Source organism: Dreissena polymorpha, chromosome 2, assembly GCF_020536995.1.
Source record: "Dreissena polymorpha isolate Duluth1 chromosome 2, UMN_Dpol_1.0, whole genome shotgun sequence".
In the NCBI taxonomy this organism is placed as follows: Eukaryota; Metazoa; Mollusca; class Bivalvia; order Myida; family Dreissenidae; genus Dreissena; species Dreissena polymorpha.
In genome coordinates this window covers 127,314,454-127,336,119 of record NC_068356.1, presented here as the reverse complement: position 1 = coordinate 127,336,119, position 21,666 = coordinate 127,314,454, and the positions used below count along the sequence as shown (strand labels likewise).

General features: G+C 38.4%; 1 protein-coding gene across 1 annotated transcript in view; it reads right to left on the bottom strand.

Moving 5' to 3' along the window:
• LOC127868934 (protein unc-79 homolog) overlaps positions 1-21,666 on the bottom strand; it is a 118,159-nt gene that overhangs the window by 63,586 nt on the left and 32,907 nt on the right. Inside the window, exons 22-28 of the mRNA XM_052411124.1 lie at positions 17,929-18,077; positions 17,304-17,461; positions 13,623-13,804; positions 12,692-12,893; positions 8,869-8,898; positions 2,043-2,219; positions 880-993 (exon numbers count right to left, since the gene is read on the bottom strand). Of these exons, the coding sequence (XP_052267084.1) occupies positions 880-993; positions 2,043-2,219; positions 8,869-8,898; positions 12,692-12,893; positions 13,623-13,804; positions 17,304-17,461; positions 17,929-18,077 (1,012 nt within the window). The remainder of the gene's footprint in view (positions 1-879; positions 994-2,042; positions 2,220-8,868; positions 8,899-12,691; positions 12,894-13,622; positions 13,805-17,303; positions 17,462-17,928; positions 18,078-21,666) is intronic.

Sequence of the window (21,666 nt, the reverse complement as noted above, 5' to 3'; positions counted from 1 at the left end):
CTACCCCTAACACCAGGAATGGCCATATTTTTGTGATTGAGTTGATGCAAGTAGTTGCACGCTTTTCATGCCCATACCACCTCAGACGTCTGGCTCTCAGAGATGCCGTGACTTCTGGTATCCCTAGTTTACCATACAGCCTGTCAGTGTCGACTCCGTCGTCAGGTTTGACGCCGCAGATCCAGCAGCCATTGCTCTGTCGTTTCTACGAAGTCGTTGTAGATCAGAAGCGGATGGTGCCCACGCTTCACTACCATGTAACATGGCAGAATGGACACAAGCATTGAACACTTTGCTATGGGTTTTAAGGGAACATGCTTCAACATCAGTATTGGTAGGAGCTTCTTAAACTTTCCCCAGGCAGTGCAGCATCTGGTGATGATTGGCAAGTTCCCAGTCTCCCCCAGTACATAGCGTGTCTTCCAGATAGCAGAAACTGGCCTCAACATCAAGCTGTGAGCCATCAACGACCACCTGGGTAACTGGTCTTCCATCAATTGGACGTACCTGGTCCAAGCATCTCGGACATACATACTCTAATGGAACTTATTAATTTATCTTCTCTATCTCTTTAGTGTAAAAGAGGTTCTTGATTTTACAGATGCACATCAAATGTATTAAATTATTTTAAAATGTATGTGAACACTTTCAAAAAACCTTTATACTATTATCACTACAACAATTAGAATTCAATGAAGTGCTAAACGCTTGTTGTAATGATATTTACTTTGGAATACACAGTGAGATCAGCAGATGAAGTTAAAATTCAATTCTGATACCTTTTCAGTTACATTTAGATACACTATGCTATTCAAAACTGACAAGCCTTTCCTCTTTAAGGCTGCTCCTTTTTTATTCAACTCTTGCCATAGTATTTACCTTGGAACACAGAATTTGCTAGGGAGCCAAGGTTGAACTTGGAGTTCTGGGTTCTGTTCAGTCTAAACTGTGGGGCAGATTGCTGCCTCAGGTACTGCTTGTCTTTGTCCTTGTCTGTGAGCATAAATATGTGAGTGTTGTTTTGGGAAAACTAGTCTTAATGCATGTGCGTAAAGTGTCTTAGTTAACCCTTTACCACTAAGATACATATTTTCACTGAGTTGCAGTCCCTCAGAAAGTTAAATTTAATTAAAGACCTATCTTACTAGATTCAAGTTTTAAAGGTTTCAGTTCCAACCCTTAATTACTGATGAGCAGCAAACGGCATAAAACCTGAACAGACTGTGAGTTACTTTTATGCTGTTTGCCTAAAGCCATTTTCATTTTGCATCTGAGTTGGAAAGGGTTAATGCATGTGCGTAAAGTGTCGTCCTATATTAGCCTGTGCCGTCTGCATAGGCTTATCAGGGACAACACTTTCCTCCTAAACTGGATTTTGTTAACCCTTTAAGCGCTGGAACCGAATTTTAAAGGCCTTTGCAAACAGTTTGGATCCAGATGAGATGCCACAGAACATGGCGTCTCATCAGGATCCAAACTGTTTGCTATTCTGATAGTATTCTTTAAGAAAAATGGAAAAAATGCTAATTTTAGAAATTCTGCAGACGACATTTTAGCAGACGACAAATTTCCCAGCATGCAAAGGGTTAAGAAGAGGCTTCCTTTAAACTTTAGATACCATAAAAGAGATAAGCACTGTCCCCAATCAGAATGTGTGCACTGCAATATGGGAAGACACTGCAATATGGGAAGACACTTGATGCTTATGCATTAAGCCCAGTTTTCTTAGATAGAGGCTCATGGCTGTTTGAATTTGATGATATACAAATGAAATGATGTGCAATGTTCGATCTCTGCAGTAAAATTTAAAGATACTGTCACCTGTAAAAATAAAACTATATGATTTCCAATCCAATTACAGGCTTTAAAGGATGATACTAAACTTAATTTTGTTGTGCCACTTACTAATAATATGGATTTTACTTTAATGTAACAGTATACCATTAATACATTTTCATTGCCTGCTATACCACAATGTAATTGACAGGCTTGTAAACGTATTTGAAAAACTGGTTTAAAACACATTAGAAACAAATCTCTACCTTTCAGTGGTGTCTTGTTCAGAAGGTGCATTGGCACCGACACTGCTCTCCGGTACGGAACTTTGCCATAGATACTCTTGCTCACGGACTGAATGCTGTCGGTGCGGGCCAAGGCAAATCTTGCTCGGTTCAGCTTTCGCAGGAAGTACTCACTCTCCCGGTCGCTGCTTGTTAAGTCTAGACAGACCAAACATGAAACAGTAAAGTTTTAGGAGATTGCTTCTATTTCTGTTATATACAGCAAAGTAAATTAAGTATTATTTATGACACTCCATTCATGTAACTATGTTTTTTAACAATCGAGTAGTATTGTTTAATGGTCATTACATGTCAATGCAGATTGATGAATATAGATAAAATAGACATGAATTCTGCTTTAACAGGCATGCTTAAAAATGTAAGGTTTTGTTTCAAAAGTTGATATAGCCTGCAAACCACCAAATCAATGAATGACTTGATATTGACACCTCTAACCAGCTGACTGGGAACCTTTCCATAGCAAGAAGGACTATCCTCCTCATCGTCGGATACCCACGGCTGCTGATTACGCTCCGCTCATGGAGAGCAACGTAATAAATAGACAGGGGGTGTCCGACGATGATCCTCCTTTGAAATTATTAGAGCCATGCTCTGGCAAAACTGGGCTTAACCTTTGAATGCTGGGAAATTTGTCTTCTGCTAAAATGTCGTCTACTGAATTTCTAAAATTAGCATTTTCTTCGATTTTTTTCAAAGAATACTATCAGAGTAGCAAACAGTTTGGATCCTGATGAGACGCCACGTTCTGTGGCGTCTCATCTGGATCCAAACTGTTTGCAAAGGCCTTCAAAATTCGGTTCCCGCACTGAAAGGGCTAAACAAGTGCCACACTTTCTGCCTACACTGGATTTTCGTTTTTCAGAAGAGACTTACTTTTGACGCAGTATTCCAGGTGAAAGTGTCCTCCGTTAGAGCTGTAACAATTCACCCATTATTCGATTTGATTCGATTTCCATACCAAATGGTCCGATTCGATTATTTTCAATCTATTCAAATTAAACTATTTGCTGCTTATTTTGCAAACTATTTCATGTTTGTTTTGTCCAGAGCATGAATTAATATGTTTGGTATTTGCTATTAACTTGTTATGTTGTACATTTAAAGTGTTTAATTTTTTAAGTAAAATTTAAAACGCAACATTGTTTTATAAGTAACAAATTCATTGAACAAAACGTCCTGTTGAGTTATTCTTGAAAAACATAAAATGCACAACGCATCACATGTGTTTAACAGAAAAACAAGATGTGTTTGTGAAACACAATGTCCCCCTATATGACGTTTGACCTTGAAGGATGACCTTTACCTTGACCGTTCACCCCTCAAAATGTGCAGCTCCATGAGATACACATGCAGTTCAAATATAAAATTGCTAGCTTCAATAGTGCAGAAGTGACATTACATGAGCAATTTTGACCCATATATTTGACCTTGAAGGATGACCTTGACCTTGACCTTTCACCACTCAAAATGTGCAGCTCCATGAGATACACATGCATGCCAAATATCAAGTTGCTATCTTCAATATTGCAAAAGTAATCATAAAATGAGAGATTTTGGCCACATATCTTTGACATCTGACCTTGAAGGATGACCTTGACCTTTCATCACTCAAAATGTGCAGCTCCATGAGATACATATGCATGCCAAATATCAAGTTGCTCTCTTCAATATTGCAAAAGTTATTGCAAATGTTAAAGTTGGCGCAAACCAAAAGACCAACAGACCAACCAACAGACAGGGCAAAAACAATATGTTCCCCACTACTATAGTGGGGGACATAAAAACAACGAAAAACATGTAAGTTTATAAACAACTTCCAGTTGACTTCTAAACAGAATGCACACAGTTTAGTAAACAAACCATATGGGTAACTTACGTTAACAAAACACGTTTAGCAAGTTGCCTTTCCATCAGAACCTTCGTGAAACACGAAATGTTCCCATAGTTTGATATTAATTTTGACGGTGCTTTCAGCGTGGTTGAAAAAGCCATTTTTACCGGCTGATGTAATGCTCAGCATGTTATTCATTCATTCATTGGATGCCATATTGGCTATTGACCAATCACAAGACGTATTAAAAATGACAAGAACGTTTAGACGATGGATTTTGAAAGTAAGGTTTAAAATGCGGATCAATCGGGATTGCAGTGAATCGAATCAAATCGGAGGCGTTGAACCGGTTTTTCGATGCATCGAACCGAATTGTTACAGCTCTATCATCCGTCATTAGCCTGTGCTGATTGCAGGGCTAATCTAGGATAACACTTAACACACATGCATTAAGCCCAATTTTAACAGAATTAGGCTAATATACTAGTAATATAACACGGAGATGATTTATTACTTTGAAAAAGGCTTTATCAAGATCTACTTATTAGAAATTGGTATAAATGGACCACGTAACAATGTCATATATGACTACCTTATTTTAGTAATGATTATTGAATATTGTAAAACAGGGTCAGATCATGAACATGACACCATTTAGTTAAATCTCTTAACCCATTCAGTGCTGGAACCGAATTTTGAAGGCCATTGCAAACAGTTTGGATCCAGATGAGACGCCACAGAACATGGCGTCTCATCAGGATCCAAACTGTTTGCTATTCTGATAGTATTCTTTGAAAAAACCCGAAGTAAATGCTAATTTTAGAAATTCAGCAGACGACATTTTAGCAGAGACAAATTTCCCAGCATGCAAAGGGTTAAAGTATGACCATCCAATCAGTAAATTGCTCTTTATATGAGCGGCAATCTGGACAATGTGGTTTAATACATATGCATGAAGTGTCGCCGCATATAAGTCTGTGCAGTCAGCACAGGCTAATCAAGAACGAAACTTTCCGCCTTTGTGGGGTTTTTTTTCATTAAAAGTGAGTCATTTCTAAGTAACCAAACAACAGTTTAGACGGAAAGTTATGTCCCTGATTAGATTGTACAGACTGCACAGGCTAATCTAGTACAACATATTAAGCCTGTGGATTGAGCCCCGGTTTTCCCTGAGCCAGGCTCTTATCTTGTGAATCTGCAAAAGACAACTGGTTGACACATGTGAGTGCATATATATGTATATACAGATACATGGAGTGACGCTGTGCAGATTTATATTGAAGGATGAAGAGAATCTAATCAAGACAGGTGACTGTAAATATTTGTTGTGAAACAACAAAATATCAGTGTACAAACCACTCATGCCTGTTTATGTGTAATTGTCCAACTTAAGACAGACAGACAAATACAGCGTTCACCGGATGTGCATCATATACATTTGTAGAAGCAAGACATGTCGGAGAGTTTGGTGCACAGTTGGTTAAGACTGGTTGTGCATTATGATCTTATAAAGATAAGACAGAGAATACAGTGTGGTGATGCATACATTGCTACCGGCATCTTTAAAGAACAAGACAGACAGTGCACTGTACAAACCAGTCAAGACTGGTTAATGCAATTTTTATGTTTCAGATTGAACACAAAGAGTACAGTGTACAAACCAGTCATGGCATGCATGTATATGACAGACTGGTCACTCCACAGACTGGTTTGATCACCTATATTAAGTGCATGATACATACATGATACATACATAAACACATACATATGTTCACCCACATACATCTTAGTATATACTCCATCACAACACAACACACCCACTATGGCACTCCACGAGTAATATGAGACTACAAAAACACCCATGATTTATAGAGTACATACTTAATGAATAAATACTTCCAGATTATGTGTTAATTAAATGTAGCTTTTGGCATAGACATAAATTATCCTAATTTTTTTAATTTATTTTTCAAAAATTCATGGAGGTGCTATCAAATGGAATGGTAATATATTATTTACTGATGCTGATGTTGCTATTCTGGTTCAATCTTACTTAAATAATCAAAGCTGAGTGCAACATGTTGCACAAATATTGAAGTCAAGATTGTGATATGTGTAGTATTGTAAAAACTGTGCAGATATTTTGAGAGAAACAAACGATGAGCTGAAGATATGCATCAGTTGAGACCAGATTGAAGTGTAAAGGTTTGAAGAATCTATGAAAAGTGATTTCCAATAAAAACAAACATGTATTGCCACAAAGATAGGCTTCGCAAATACAGACTTTTTTAAAAAGTCTTCAAGCAAATATTTGATCTTTGACCTTGAATTCTAACCTTGACATTCAACTTAGGGACCTGGTTTTTGTGAGAAACAAATCATCTCCGTATGGTTTTAAATTATTCTAAATTAATTAGAAATTATATCCATGATTGACAAAATTATGCTCAAGATAACCATATGGTGATCTTTGACCTTGACCTTTGTCCTGGTTCTTGATCTACTGGAAATGATTATACTCCATAACAAGGTCATTTACAAACAAGATGTGTTTGAGAAACACTATGCCCCCCCCCAGCATGCCAAATATGAAGTTGCTATGTAGTGTATATTAAATGAGCGATTTTGACCCATATATTTGACCTTTGACCTTAAAGGATAACCTTGACCTTGAAGGATGACCTTTACCTTTCACCACTTAAAATGTGCAGCTCCATGAGATACACATGAATGCCAAATATGAAGTTGCTATGTTAAATATTGCAAAAGTTATGGCAAATGTTTGACATGCAAGGTATAGGCATTTTTAAGGATATGACCTTGAAGGATGACCTTGACATGTCGCCGATAAATACGTTCAGCTGTATGAGTAACACATGCATGTAAAATATAAAGTATCTGTATAAAGTGGTACTGACGTTTTGGCATATTTAAAATGAAAATTGACCTTTGTAAATGACCTTTGACCTTTCATGATGACCTTGACCTTAATATTGCACACATTAAAATGTGCAGCTCCATATGCATTTGAGAAGTCGTTATGAAGTAATAGTGCATAGTAAATAAGCGATTTTGACCCATATATTTGACCTTTGACCTTGAAGGATGACCTTGACCTTGATCTTTCACCACTCAAAATGTGTAGTTCCATGACATACACATGCATGCCACATATGAAGTTTCTATCTTCAATATTGCAAAAGATATGGCAAAATTAATGTTAAAGTTTAGTGATTTTTACCCATATATTTGACCTTTGACCCTGAATGATGACCTTGACCTTTACCTTTCACCACTCAAAATGTGCAGCTTCATGAGATACACATGCATGCCAAATATCAAGTTGCTATCTTCAATATTGCAAAAGTTATGGCAAATGTTTAAGTTTGACGCAAACCAACAAATCAACAAACAAACCAACAGACAGCAAAAACAATATGTCTCCCAGTATATACTGGGGGACATAAACATATATACGCCAGTCGTATAAACTTGGCCTTCATTTTATTTCAACAGACATTTGCAGATAGTTTTGTGAAGATTTGCTAAAGAGAGTGGAAATGAAGTTTACATTTTTGTATAACAAATGGCAATAACAACTTGGGCCTAAATTATATATCAACACAAAATTTGGTTAAGATACAGAACAATAGTAAGAGTGCAATAACGAAACATTTTGCAATCAACAAATTACAATAATTCTTAAGTCTCTATATAACGTCTGCACACACTTCCAGAAAGTTTGGTGAAGAAACAGCGAAAACTGCAAAAACTGAGACCAGAAATGGTGATTTTTGCATTTTTATATAAACAAACAGCAATAACTCTGAAGTGCTTGATAAAAAGAAACTATCAAACTTGGCCAACATTTTATGTCAATGAAAATTTTCTGAAACTTTGGTGAAGTTTTGATGAAAACTTTGAGAGTGAAAGAGCAGAAATACGCCCAACTGTACATCAAGCTATCTGCTTGCATAAAGGTCTTCCCATAACATGTCCCGTCAAGAGAATTTGGTATATAAAGCGTTACAAGTTATACTCATATAAATGACATTTGAATGCAACCTTGACTTTGGAAGGAAAGACCTGCTTTTTGCAGTTCTACATTCCATTGCAACATGCTAGTTACTTTTGCTATGAAATTTGAAAATTCGGTCATTTTGGAAAAAGTTATGTTGTAGGCAATTTATTTGCCTTTGAATTACAAACTTAAGCTTGGACCCATATTAAAGGTTACTATCATTAATTCTAAAATACAATTTATATTTAACTACTTAAAATATCACACACTAAAAACTAACACAATCCATATACAAAATGTATAAGTAATGCAACCTTAAAATATCAGTTATGAAAGGCTTATAAGTAAAAGTGAAACATATGGCATATGTTAGGATTGGAACTCACACCAATACACACATGTGTACATTTACATTATTCACACCCAAGTACAGGGACAAACACACACACACAAATACATGGAAGCTGTCTTGTTTACCATTTAAAAGAGTATTGGTTGTAGGAGTTTGCTTTGGCATTAAGTATAGTTTTTGATTATTAAAACTATTATTGATTTTTTCAATCAATTTATCAGTGAAAAAGATAGCTCACATTGTCTTCTTGTCTTCAAAAACAAATATCAATTTTCCAAAGTTTAAGTCACAACAATGTGAATTTTGTAACGCATTTAGTGAACGCCAACAGGGCAATATTTCTGTGAAACAATTTTGTATTCAATTATATTATCATAAATACTAAGGTATGCGGTCGATACGTTTCCCCATGGAATAAATACTCAATACAGAGCTTTGAAAACTGTAAATTTTAAGTTGTTAGCTCTATGCATTAATGGCATGTTGTCAAGCCCTTAGAACACAAAACAGCAACCTTGTATCAAGTGCAATATTTGAGACAGGCAGAAAATAGTCCACACAACCAAAGTGATTAATATCAAACCCTTGAAATCTATGGATAATGCCAACTCCTCTGAAAAAATACAAGATGTTAGTCGCATACGATGCCATGACTTCAATCAGGCACTTGCTCAAAGGGGATCATGCAAAAATCAGGCAGGACAATGTATGATATAGAGGATATTTGTTGAATTTGGTGGATTTTCGATTTTAATTCACAAGTGATCATAGAAAATAATATTTTCACGAGTGGCGTAGCCATGAGTGAAAATATATATTTTATATGATCACGAGTGAATTAAAATCGATAATCCACCGAACCCAACAAATTTTCTTTTTATTTTATGCTTTTTATACAGTTTATATACATTGTTAAAGAGTTTAACTAAAGAATTTCGCTGGGAAAATGACGTCATTTTGTCAAAAATGATGTCATTTAACATAAACAGTGAAAATTATCGATAATTTTCACTGATAATTTTCATTGTTTGAAACGGTGAAATTATCAGTTTTTATTCACTGATATTTTTCTATAAACCACCGGAAAGCATAAAATAAAGGTGTTATTTTACTACAGATGTTTGTTCATATTCAGTGTAATGGTTGTAGAATTAATACCAATATACAATGGACATAAATGTAATTGTATGTTGGGAATAGTCCGGTTTATTTGTGAAGAGAGTTTTTTGAAAAAAGAGCACAACAACATCCACGTGGATGAAGGTCAGACAAAATATGAGCGGTGTCATGTTGAAATGGGTCTTATGCCATTTAGGCTAGCGACTACAGACAAGCCTGTGCATATGCACAGTCTTGTCAGGAGCTACCCTGTCCGTTATAGAGTCAAGCAGGGCTTCATTGTCGGACAATATATTTGGTAGCTCCTGACAAGATGTTTGGGTAGCTCCTGACCAGATGTTAGGGTAGCTCCTGAACAGATGTCAGGGTAGCTCCTGACAAGATGTTAGGGTAGCTCCTGACCAGATGTTAGGGTAGCCCCTGACAAGATGTTAGGGTTGCTCCTGAACAGATGTCAGGGTAGCTCCTGACAAGATGTTAGGGTAGCTCCTGACCAGATGTTAGGGTAGCTCCTGACAAGATGTTAGGTTAGCTCCTGACAAGATGTTAGGGTAGCTCCTGACCAGATGTTAGGGTAGCTCCTGACAAGATGTTAGGGTAGCTCCTGACCAGATGTTAGGGTAGCTCCTGACAAGATGTTAGGTTAGCTCCTGACAAGATGTTAGGGTAGCTCCTGACCAGATGTTAGGGTAGCTCCTGACCAGATGTTAGGGTAGCTCCTGACAAGATGTTAGGTTAGCTCCTGACAAGATGTTAGGGTAGCTCCTGACCAGATGTTAGGGTAGCTCCTGACCAGATGTTAGGGTAGCTCCTGACAGATGTTAGGGTTAGCTCCTGACCAGATGTTAGGGTAGCTCCTGACAAGATGTTAGGGTAGCTCCTGACCAGATGTCAGGGAAGCTCCCTGACAAGATGTAGGGTAGCTCCTGACAAGATGTTAGGGTAGCTCCTGACAAGATGTTAGGGTAGCTCCTGACAAGATGTTAGGGCTACGATCCTGACAGATGTTAGGGTAGCTCCTGACAAGATGTTAGGGTAGCTAGCTCCTGAACAGATGTCAGGGTAGCTCCTGACAAGATGTCAGGGTAGCTTCTGACAAGATGTTAGGGTAGCTCCTGACAAGATGTTAGGGTAGCTCCTGACAAGATGTTAGGGTAGCTCCTGACCAGATGTTAGGGTAGCTCCTGACCAGATGTTTGGGTAGCTCCTGACCAGATGTTAGGGTAGCTCCTGACAAGATGTTAGGGTAGCTCCTGACCAGATGTTAGGGTAGCTCCTGACAAGATGTTAGGGTAGCTCCTGACAAGATGTTAGGGTAGCTCCTGACCAGATGTTAGGGTAGCTCCTGACAAGATGTTAGGGTAGCTCCTGACAAGATGTTAGGGTAGCTCCTGACAAGATGTCAGGGCAGCTCCTGACCAGATGTTAGGGTAGCTCCTGACAAGATGTTAGGGTAGCTCCTGACAAGATGGTAGGGTAGCTCCTGACAAGATGTTAGGGTAGCTCCTGACAAGATGTTAGGGTAGCTCCTGACAAGATGTTAGGGTAGCTCCTGACAAGATGTTAGGGTAGCTCCTGACAAGATGTTAGGGTAGCTCCTGACCAGATGTTAGGGTAGCTCCTGACAAGATGTTAGGGTAGCTCCTGACAAGATGTTAGGGTAGCTCCTGACCAGATGTTAGGGTAGCTCCTGACAAGATGTTAGGGTAGCTCCTGACAAGATGTTAGGGTAGTTCCTGACAAGATGTTAGGGTAGCTCCTGACAAGATGTTAGGGTAGCTCCTGACAAGATGTTAGGGTAGCTCCTGACCAGACTATGCGGATGAGCCTTATATGATATAAGACCCATTTTTGCATGACACAGATAATATCTTTAGTTCAAAGATGAAGATAGTAACATAGAAAATTGCAAGTACTAAAAATACAAACTAAAGCATCTATTGGGTTGAGAAAGTGACGTGAAATACAGATTGTTTGTAGAAACAGATCATTAGTAATCTGCCTTTGAAGCAAAGTTTCTTATGTATGCATAGCATGACAGAGATAGATTTAACTAAGAATGTTGTTATAAATTACATTCAAAATTGCTGAGTGTATCTACTATTACATGGCAAAACAAGTGTTACAGAACAAGTAGATATGCCTATATATAATATGTATTATGCATACTGAAAATACAATGAGTACACAATGTATTAGGATGTTTAATAAATAAGATAGTATATCAACTATGTCTGGAATATGGTTATGATAAAATATGAGACATTCTCTGAGAAAACGGGCTGAAATGCATGTGCGTACAATGTCTTCCATGCTTAGCCTGTGCAGTCCACAGACTACATAAGTGGACTGCACAGGCTAATCTGGGACGACACTTTACTCACATGCATTTAACCCTTTTCTCACAGAGCGAAACTCATTTATACTGCACTCTAAACACTGTTATAAGAGAGGTTACACATGGCAGGTTAGTTATGGGATTTCAAAGGGCACACTATCGTCATTTATACCCAGTATGTTTCAAAGAACTGATCATATAAATAGATGGACACAAATTCATTAAGTTTAAGTACACTGTCACTGATGAATACTTTGTAATTTGTTTTAATTTATTTAATTCATTTGATTATAAAAATAAACCTGCAATACAATACACTTATTAAAATACATGCTCTTCACTATTTGCCATATAAAAGTCTAATTAAACAATAAGAACAATAAATACAATTTAATATAATCCCAAATGAAAGATACTGGGTATTTACTCATTTCAAACAACCACAATGCTGGAAGGCAAAACAGATGATCAGTTTCTAACGCTTGGACATCTACATGAACATAAACATACTAATTATGTAAGCTCTTTTTGTTCAAAAACTTTACTCCAAAATATTCTACAGCATTTGTCCCATTATTTGATAAAGCATAGTCATAGGAAAAGAAGGTAATTACAATTATATGCTCTCTTCCCTACAATCTGCAATTCACAACAATTCGAATTGAGTCAAGAAAATAGCATATGAAATTTCAAACTTTAGCTGACAAACATATTAACTGACCATGAAATTCCAAGAAATTAAACAAAAGTAAAATAAACCCATCTTATTTAAACATCACAAATGGCCTAAACCCATATACAATCTCAAGCAAAGTTTCACGAACATATCACTATTTCTTCTCAAGTTAAATTGCCCCTTTGGTGCAAAAAGGTGACATTGAAATAAGAAGACACATAGTACCTTTTTGCACCAATTGGGCGGTAATGTTGTAATAAAATGAATGCTCACCGGTTGGGAAGGAGAGGTCACCAGTAGCCTCAAGGTCGATCTGTGCTTCCAGACTGAGGGAGTCGAACCTGGCCAGAAAAAAGTCCCATGAGAGGATGTTAGCCTGGGGCAGGATGTTTGCAAGCAGCTGGACACAGTGGAGGATCATGGACCGGTCACTGATCACTGCATCAAACTGGAACTCCATGCACTGGCATATGCACTGAAGTAGACAATAGCACGATAGGCATGAGAATGTTGTAATAAAGAATACACTGAAGTAGACAAGAGGCCGATAGGCGTAAGAATAGTGTATTAAAGCCACTGCATCAAACTGCAATGCCAGGCACTGGCATATGCACTCAGTAAAATATATGACATAAACGTATCAATGCATGCACTGCAGTAGACAATGGACAATACGTATAAGAATGGTGTATTCAAGCCACTGCATCAAAGTGCAATGCCATGCATTGGCATATGCACTGCACTAAACATGACAATATGCAAGAGACTGGTGTAATAAAGCTCACTGCTGACTGCTGAGGAAAGATTTGACATATTGGAACACTGGTTATCAGGAAGTTATATGTATACACGATTGAATTATTGATTCAGAAATTAAATAACAATGTGTTAGCATATTCACTACATGTCTTAATCTAAAATTAATATTTAATGAATATACAACATCAAGAAACATTGAGGCTGAAAATAGGTTTGAATGGAATTCTCTTGCTAATAGAGCTACTAACTAAATTGTTACACAAGCAAAGGAGGTTTCAGAGGAGCAATAAATAATCATATCTACAAGGTATAATCATAACTAAAATCTACAATCATAACTTACAGGTGACTCGTGTCAACTGACTCACATTTTTCTTTAACTACAAGTTATATTGAAACTCCATTCCTAAACTTGCAACATACACTATTCATTCCCAAAGCCAACCTTGATAGAAGCTGTTTTAATGGTCTCCAGGTACTGGATGGTGCGCTGACAGATGGCAGCATTTATGTCCTCCAGGGAACCAATCAGGAGGCAGAAGATGTGTGCCAGCGCTGTCTTGATCGTCTTGTTGTGTAAGACACTGTCGCTCTCCATGAACCGTGCCAGGACCGTGGCCTTCTCAACTGAAACACATAAACAATTACAGAAAATTTATGACATACGAACCGTATTCTGGGAACACATGGCTTAACCCTTTGCATGCTGGGAAATTTGTCGTCTGCAAAAATGTCGTCTGCTGAATTTCTAAAATAAGCATTTTCTTCAAAAAAAATTCAAAAAATACTATCAGAATAGCAAACAGTTTGGATCCTGATGAGACGCCACGTTCTGTGGCGTCTCATCTGGATCCAAACTGTTTGCAAAGGCCTTCAAAATTCTGTTCCCGCACTGAAAGGCTTAATGCATGGGCATACTGTGTGCTGACTGCACAGCCTAATCTGGGACAAAACTTTGCGCCTAAACTGGATTTTGCTCATAAAAGGCTTCTTTTAAACAAAGAATTCCATTAAAGTGGAAAGTGTCGCCCCTGATAAGTCTTTACAGACCTATTTTCAAGAGCCATGCTCATACGTTAAGCCTTTGCATGCTGGGAAATTTGTCGTCTGCTAAAATTTTGTCTGCAGAATTTCTACAATTAGCATTTTCTTCAATTTTTTTCAAAGAATACTATCAGAATAGCAAACAGTTTGGATCCAAACTGTTTGCAAAGGCCTTCAAAATTCAGTTCCCGCACGGAGAGAGTTAAACATATATGTTGTTGGTTGTTTAGTGTTGCATTTTTTATGGTTTCTGACATCAATTTATTTAATATTGCGGTAAAGGACACCTGAAATATAAATGTTAGTAAGTTATATTTAGTTATTAAGGTTTCTGAAATTGTTTTTTTTTCACCCATGTTTAGTTTTTTTATTGATCTTTTTTTATAGTTTGATTTCAAAATCAAACTCCTCTGCGTGGACTCTTGTCGTAGATTCTTGGTTTTAATAAAAGAAACTATTGGTATTTCTGTCAAACAAAATACCAACCATTATAACAAGATGTGTTTGTGAAACACAACGTCCCCCTATATGACGTTTGACCTTGAAGGATGAACTTGACCTTGACCCTTCACCACTCAAAATGTGCAGCTCCATGAGATACACATGCATTTCAAATATAAAATTGCTAGCTTCAATATTGCAGAAGTGACATTACATGAGCAATTTTGACCCATATATTTGACCTTGAAGGATGACCTTGACCTTGACCTTTCACCACTCAAAATGTGCAGCTCCATGAGATACACATGCATGCCAAATATCAAGTTGCTATCTTCAATATTGCAAAAGTATTAATAAAATAAGCAATTTGGGCCACATATATTTGACATCTGACCTTCAGGGTGACCTTGACCTTAACCTTTTACCACTCAAAATGTGCAGCTCCATGAGATACACATGCATGCCAAATATCAAGTTGTTATCTTGAATATTGAAATACTGCAAAAGTGTACATTAAATGAGCGATTTTGACCCATATATTTGACCTTTGACCTTGAAGGATGACCTTTGACCTTGATCTTTCACCACTCAAAATGTGCAGCTCCATGAGATACATATGCATGCCAACTATCAAGTTGCTATCTTCAATATTGCAAAAGTTATTGCAAATGTTAAAGTTGGCGCAAACCAACAGACCAACCAACCAACAGACCAACCAACAGACAGGGCAAAAACAATATGTCCCCCACTACTATAGTGGGGGACATAAAAATCTTGTTTAAATAATCTTTAAACAAGCTTAAAATATACAACCTCTAAATTAAAAAATAACTACATACTTCATAGTAAACAAGATGCGTTTGTGAAACACAATGTCCCCCTATATGACGTTTGACTTTGAAGGATGACCTTGACCTTGTGAAGGATGACCTTGACCTTTCACCACTCAAAATGTGCAGCTCCATGAGATACACATGCATGCCAAATATCAAGTTGCTATCTTCAATATTGCAAAAGTATTTATAAAATAAGCGATTTGGGCCACATATATTTGACCGCTGACCTTGAAGGATGACCTTGACCTTGACCTTTCACCACTCAAAATGTGCAGCTCCATGAGATGCACATGCATGCCATTTATCAAGTTGCTATCTTCAATATTGCAAAAGTATTTATAAAATAAGCAATATGGGCCACATATATTTGACCTCTGACCTTAAAGGATGACCTTGACCTTTCACCACTCAAAATGTGCAGCTCCATGAGATACACATGCATGCCAAATATCAAGTTGCTATCTTCAATATTGCAAAAGTATTCATAAAATGAGCGATTTTGGCCATATATATTTGACCTCTGACCTTGAAGGATGACCTTGACCTTTCACCACTCAAAATGTGCAGCTTCATGAGATACACATGCATGCCAAATATGAAGTTGCTATCTTCAATATAGCAAAAGTTATTGCAAAATGTTAAAGTTGGCGCAAACAGACCAACAGACAGACCAACAGACAGACAGACAGACAGGGCAAAAACAATATGTCCCCCACTACTATAGTGGGGGACATAAAAATAATGATTTCCCAAATGATTATGTAAGAGAGGAGATACCGGAAGCAAATCACTCTTGAATTGTGTGTCTAAATGCCTGTCAGCTACATGGCAAGCCTATTGTCAATACTGCTTCCGACTATTAAACAAGCTTAACTATGCACTTGTTTGATCTTTAGCCATTAGTGTGACTTTCACCTTTGACCAAAGTAAGATGTATCTTTTCTTCATGGTTATTATTGTTGGTAACATATTTTAAAATTGCGTGATGAGTGACAAAAGTTAAGTCCATACAAGCTGGTTTATGGCAAAATTTGCCATTTGACTATTTAGTTTGACCTTTACCTTTGAGATAGGGAGACGGGTAATACACTCAACAAGCTGTCTCCTTATGGTGGTCATTTGTGGTGAGTTACTCTAAAATTGCATCATGAAAGACAAAGTTACAGTCAGGACAAGCTGTTTAATATGCCTTTGACCTCTAAAATTGACCTTGACCTTTGAGGTAGGAAGACATGTTTGCATGTGACAAATTCATTATTGTCTTCTCATGGTAGCCATTTGTGTAAAATTATTTAAAATTGTATTATGAATGATAACGTTAATAAGTCAGACAAGCTGCTTTATGACCAAAGTCAACCTTTGACCTCAAAGTCAATTGATGACTTTTGATGTACGAAGATGGGTGATACATGCAACACGCTGTCTCATGATGGTGAACATTTTTGTTTAGTTATTTTTAAATTGTTCCCTGAATAACAAAGTAACAGTCAGGAGAGCAAGCACACTTTAATGCATGCAAATACACTCAATCATGCTGCTTATGCAACTATCTGTAAGCGGGCTCAATGAAAACAAGTAAAATACAGACTAAAATACCTCAAGATAAATCTATTAACCTCAGTTTTCAATCTAGTGGGAAAAAAGTAAATTAATAAAAGTTATTTTCGTGTTTGAAATAATTAAAGTAATTGATGTCATTTTGTCATATTAGGCTTGTCAAAGTTTCAAAGCCTGGCTATCGAGGCAAAATATATCAGGAAAGAATAAACATTTTCAGTGTAAATCTCTTATGACTGAAGTCATACCTGCAGCAAACCTCTCCTTCCAGTCATCACTGTGGAAGTTCTCCTCAACAATCTTCCAGAGCATGTCAGCGCCCGTGGGCAGCGTGAGGCAGTGTAGCAGCAGGGGGACACACTCACATGCCACATGGGAGCTACGGGCCTGCAGCTGGAGCCACAGACTGCAAAAATAGGAGAAGCCATATTGTGATCAATAATGATTACATATATGCGTTTGTACCATTGGAGCTGCAATAAACAATATAATATACAGTCACAACCCGATGGCTCAAACTCGCTTGGCTTGAATTTCCGGTTGGCTCGAACTCTCATCAAAGCACAGATTTTCTATTGCTATATATTCATATAAAATTTTGTCGGATGGCTCGAACTGCAAGGCTCAAATTATCGGATGGTTCAAACTGTTTTTACAGTCCCGGTCACATTTTTCACACATTCTTTTGTTCGGGTGGCTCCAACTCGCTTCCGGTCGCAAAAGCTTCTTGATTGCAATAAAAAGTTGACATTCATTTTTAAATCAACAACATGAGACTTGATGCTGCAACTGCATCTGTCCACAGACTGTGTTTCATTCATATAACAAAACCTTAAATCGAATGTTTACAATTTTACAACAAGCCCAGCTTACTTGGGAATGAGTTTCCGTGCGAGACAGAACTTCAGGAATTCTGGGTACTGGTTGACAGAGTAGTTGAGACATTCCCCGTGCAGTATGAGATACTTCATGGAGGTCACCAGTGAGTGAAGGGCATCTGTGTCCTTCAGGGAACAGAACTCCTGCGGGCAGAGATGTGACACGTAATTCAGCATGTAGTTTTTTATATTTACACTAAAATGTTTGAGTCTTGTTCTGGGAATATTGGGCTTAAAGCATTGCCTAAGTGTAGTCTGCACAGGCTAATCAGGGACAACACTTTCAGCTTTTATTGTATTTTTCGTTTCAAGGAGAAATATTCGTTAACAAAATCAAGTTACGGTGGAAAGTATTGCCCCTGAAAAGCATGTGCAGAATGACCAGTCTAATCTGGGACGGCACACTTTACCCTTATGCATGTAACCCCCTAGTCACAGAGCGAGGTTAATTTACACTCACATATTTTGTGAATAAATTTGGGGCAGGTTTGAGGTCTGGACACCCTAGGCAGTTTAAAACATTCAATGCTATTTTTTATTTTTGATCAATCTAAGTCAATGACTCAGTTTTATTTATGGTCACGCCATTTTATCCTGTGTTTTATAGTATGGCAGTTAATCACTTGCCTTAAATAATGGGCCTCAAAGTGATAATCAGATTGATCTTCTACTGATGCAACTAAAATGTCACTTGGTTTATTATTTGTCTGTGTATTAATACTTTTTATACCACTAAACCAGTTAAGTTTGCACATTTTCATAACTATTAAAGTTACATGATTGTGTGATCTTAGGCTGCTACCAGTTGACTTGAAAATCATAAGTTTTTTTTTCTCTCCTCTGAAGCTAAAGCTGCCAATATACAAATTTGTATAATCATAGGTTGACTATTATCCAGTATTTTATAATGGTAGCAAGACCAGCAATGGGATAAATATTTGAGCTCAATCTCTGGGAAATATTAATGTGCTTAAAGTATCCACCTAAATTGAATTGTGCAGTCCACACAGGCTTTTCAGATACGACACTTCATGTGTCAATGGCATGTTATGTTTAAAGAGTGTGTCATCTGAAAAAAAATACAGTATAGGCAGAAAGTGTATTCTCAAATAATACTGTGCTGACTTATCTGGGACAATACTTTTACCACATGCATTAAAACTGGCTCATTCACTCTTCAAAAACGCATTTGTGTAAAACATTCATGTTCCTGTTGTAAACATAATATTACCTGAACGAGGGCATTAAACAGCTGCAGATGGATTGGCATGGTAGAGGTGTCATAGGAGACGTCTGGGATCTCAATATTACCTGAACGAGGGCATTAAACAGCTGCGGATGGATGGGCAAAGTAGAGGTTTCATAGGAGACGTCTGGGATCTCAATATTACCTGAACGAGGGCACTAAACAGCTGCAGATGGATGGGCATGTTAGAGGTGTCATAAGAGACGTCTGGGATCTCAATATTACCTGAACGAGGGCATTAAACAGCTGCGGATGGATGGGCAAAGTAGAGGTGTCATAGGAGACGTCTGGGATCTCAATATTACCTGAACGAGGGCATTAAACAGCTGCAGATGGATGGGCATGGTAGAGGTGTCATAGGAGACATCTGGGATCTCAATATTACCTGAACGAGGGCATTAAACAGCTGCAGATGGATGGGCATGGTAGAGGTTTCATAGGAGACGTCTGGGATCTCAATTTTACCTGAATGAGGGCATTAAACAGCTGCAGATGGATGGGCATGGTAGAAGTATCATAAGAAATGTCAGGGATCTCAATATTACCTGAACAAGGGCATTAAACAGCTGCAGATGGATGGGCATGGTAGAGGTGTCATAGGTTACATCTGGGATCTCAATATTACCTGAACAAGGGCATTAAAAAGCTGCAGATGGATGGGCATGGTAGAGGTGTCATAAGAGACGTCTGGGATCTCAATATTACCTGAATAAGGGCATTAAACAGCTGCAGATGGATGGGCATGGTAGAGGTGTCATAGGTTACATCTGGGATCTCAATATTATCTGAACAAGGGCATTAAACAGCTGCAGATGGATTGGCATGGTAGAGGTGTCATAGGAGACATCTGGGATCTCAATATTACCTGAACAAGCGCATTTAACAGCTGCAGATGGATGGGCATGGTAGAGGTGTCAAAGGAGACGTCTGGGATCTCAATATTACCTGAACAAGGGCATTAAACAGCTGCAGATGGATGGGCATGGTAGAGGTGTCATAGGAGACATCTGGGATCTCAATATTACCTGAACGAGGGCATTAAACAGCTGCAGATGAATGGGCATGGTAGAGGTGTCATAGGAGACGTCTGGGATCTCAATATTACCTGAACGAGCGCATTAAACAGCTGCAGATGGATGGGAATGGTAGAGGTGTCATAGGAGCCATCTGGGATCTCAATATTACCTTAACGAGGGCATTCAACAGCTGCAGATTGATGGGCATGGTAGAGGTATCATAGAAGACATCTGGGATCTCAATATTACCTGAACGAGGGCATTAAACAGCTGCAGATGGATGGGCATAGTAGAGGTTTCATAGGAGACGTCTGGGATCTCAATATTACCTGAACGAGGGCATTAAACAGCTGCAGATGGATGGGCATGGTAGAGGTGTCATAGGAGCCATCTGGGATCTCAATATTACCTGAACGAGGGCATTAAACAGCTGCAGATGAATGGGCATGGTAGAGGTGTCATAAAAGACATCTGGGATCTCAATATTACCTGAACGAGGGCATTAAACAGCTGCAGATGGATGGGCATGGTAGAGGTGTCATAGGAGACATCTGGGATCTCAATATTACCTGAACGAGGGCATTAAACAGCTGCAGATGGATGGGCATGGTAGAGGTGTCATAGGAGCCATCTGGGATCTCAATATTACCTGAACGAGGGCATTAAACAGCTGCAGATGAATGGGCATGGTAGAGGTGTCATAGGAGACATCTGGGATCTCAATGTTACCTGAACGAGGGCATTAAACAGCTGCAGATGGATGGGCATGGTAGAGGTGTCATAGGAGACATCTGGGATCTCAATATTACCTGAACAAGGGCATTAAACAGCTGCAGATGGATGGGCATGGTAGAGGTGTCATAGGAGACATCTGGGATCTCAATATTACCTGAACAAGGGCATTAAACAGCTGCAGATGGATGGGCATGGTAGAGGTGTCATAGGAGACATCTGGGATCTCAATATTACCTGAACAAGGGCATTAAACAGCTGCAGATGGATGGGCATGGTAGAGGTGTCGTATGAGACATCTGGGATCTCAATGTTACCTGAACGAGGGCATTAAACAGCTGCAGATGGATGGGCATGGTAGAGGTGTCATAGGAGACATCTGGGATCTCAATATTACCTGAACGAGGGCATTAAACAGCTGCAGATGGATGGGCATGGTAGAGGTGTCATAGGAGACATCTGGGATCTCAATATTACCTGAACGAGGGCATTAAACAGCTGCAGATGGATGGGCATGGTAGAGGTGTCATAGGAGACATCTGGGATCTCAATATTACCTGAACGAGGGCATTAAACAGCTGCAGATGGATGGGCATGGTAGAGGTGTCATAGGAGACGTCTGGGATCTCAATATTACCTGAACGAGGGCATTAAACAGCTGCAGATGGATGGGCATGGTAGAGGTGTCATAGGAGACATCTGGGATCTCAATATTACCTGAACGAGGGCATTAAACAGC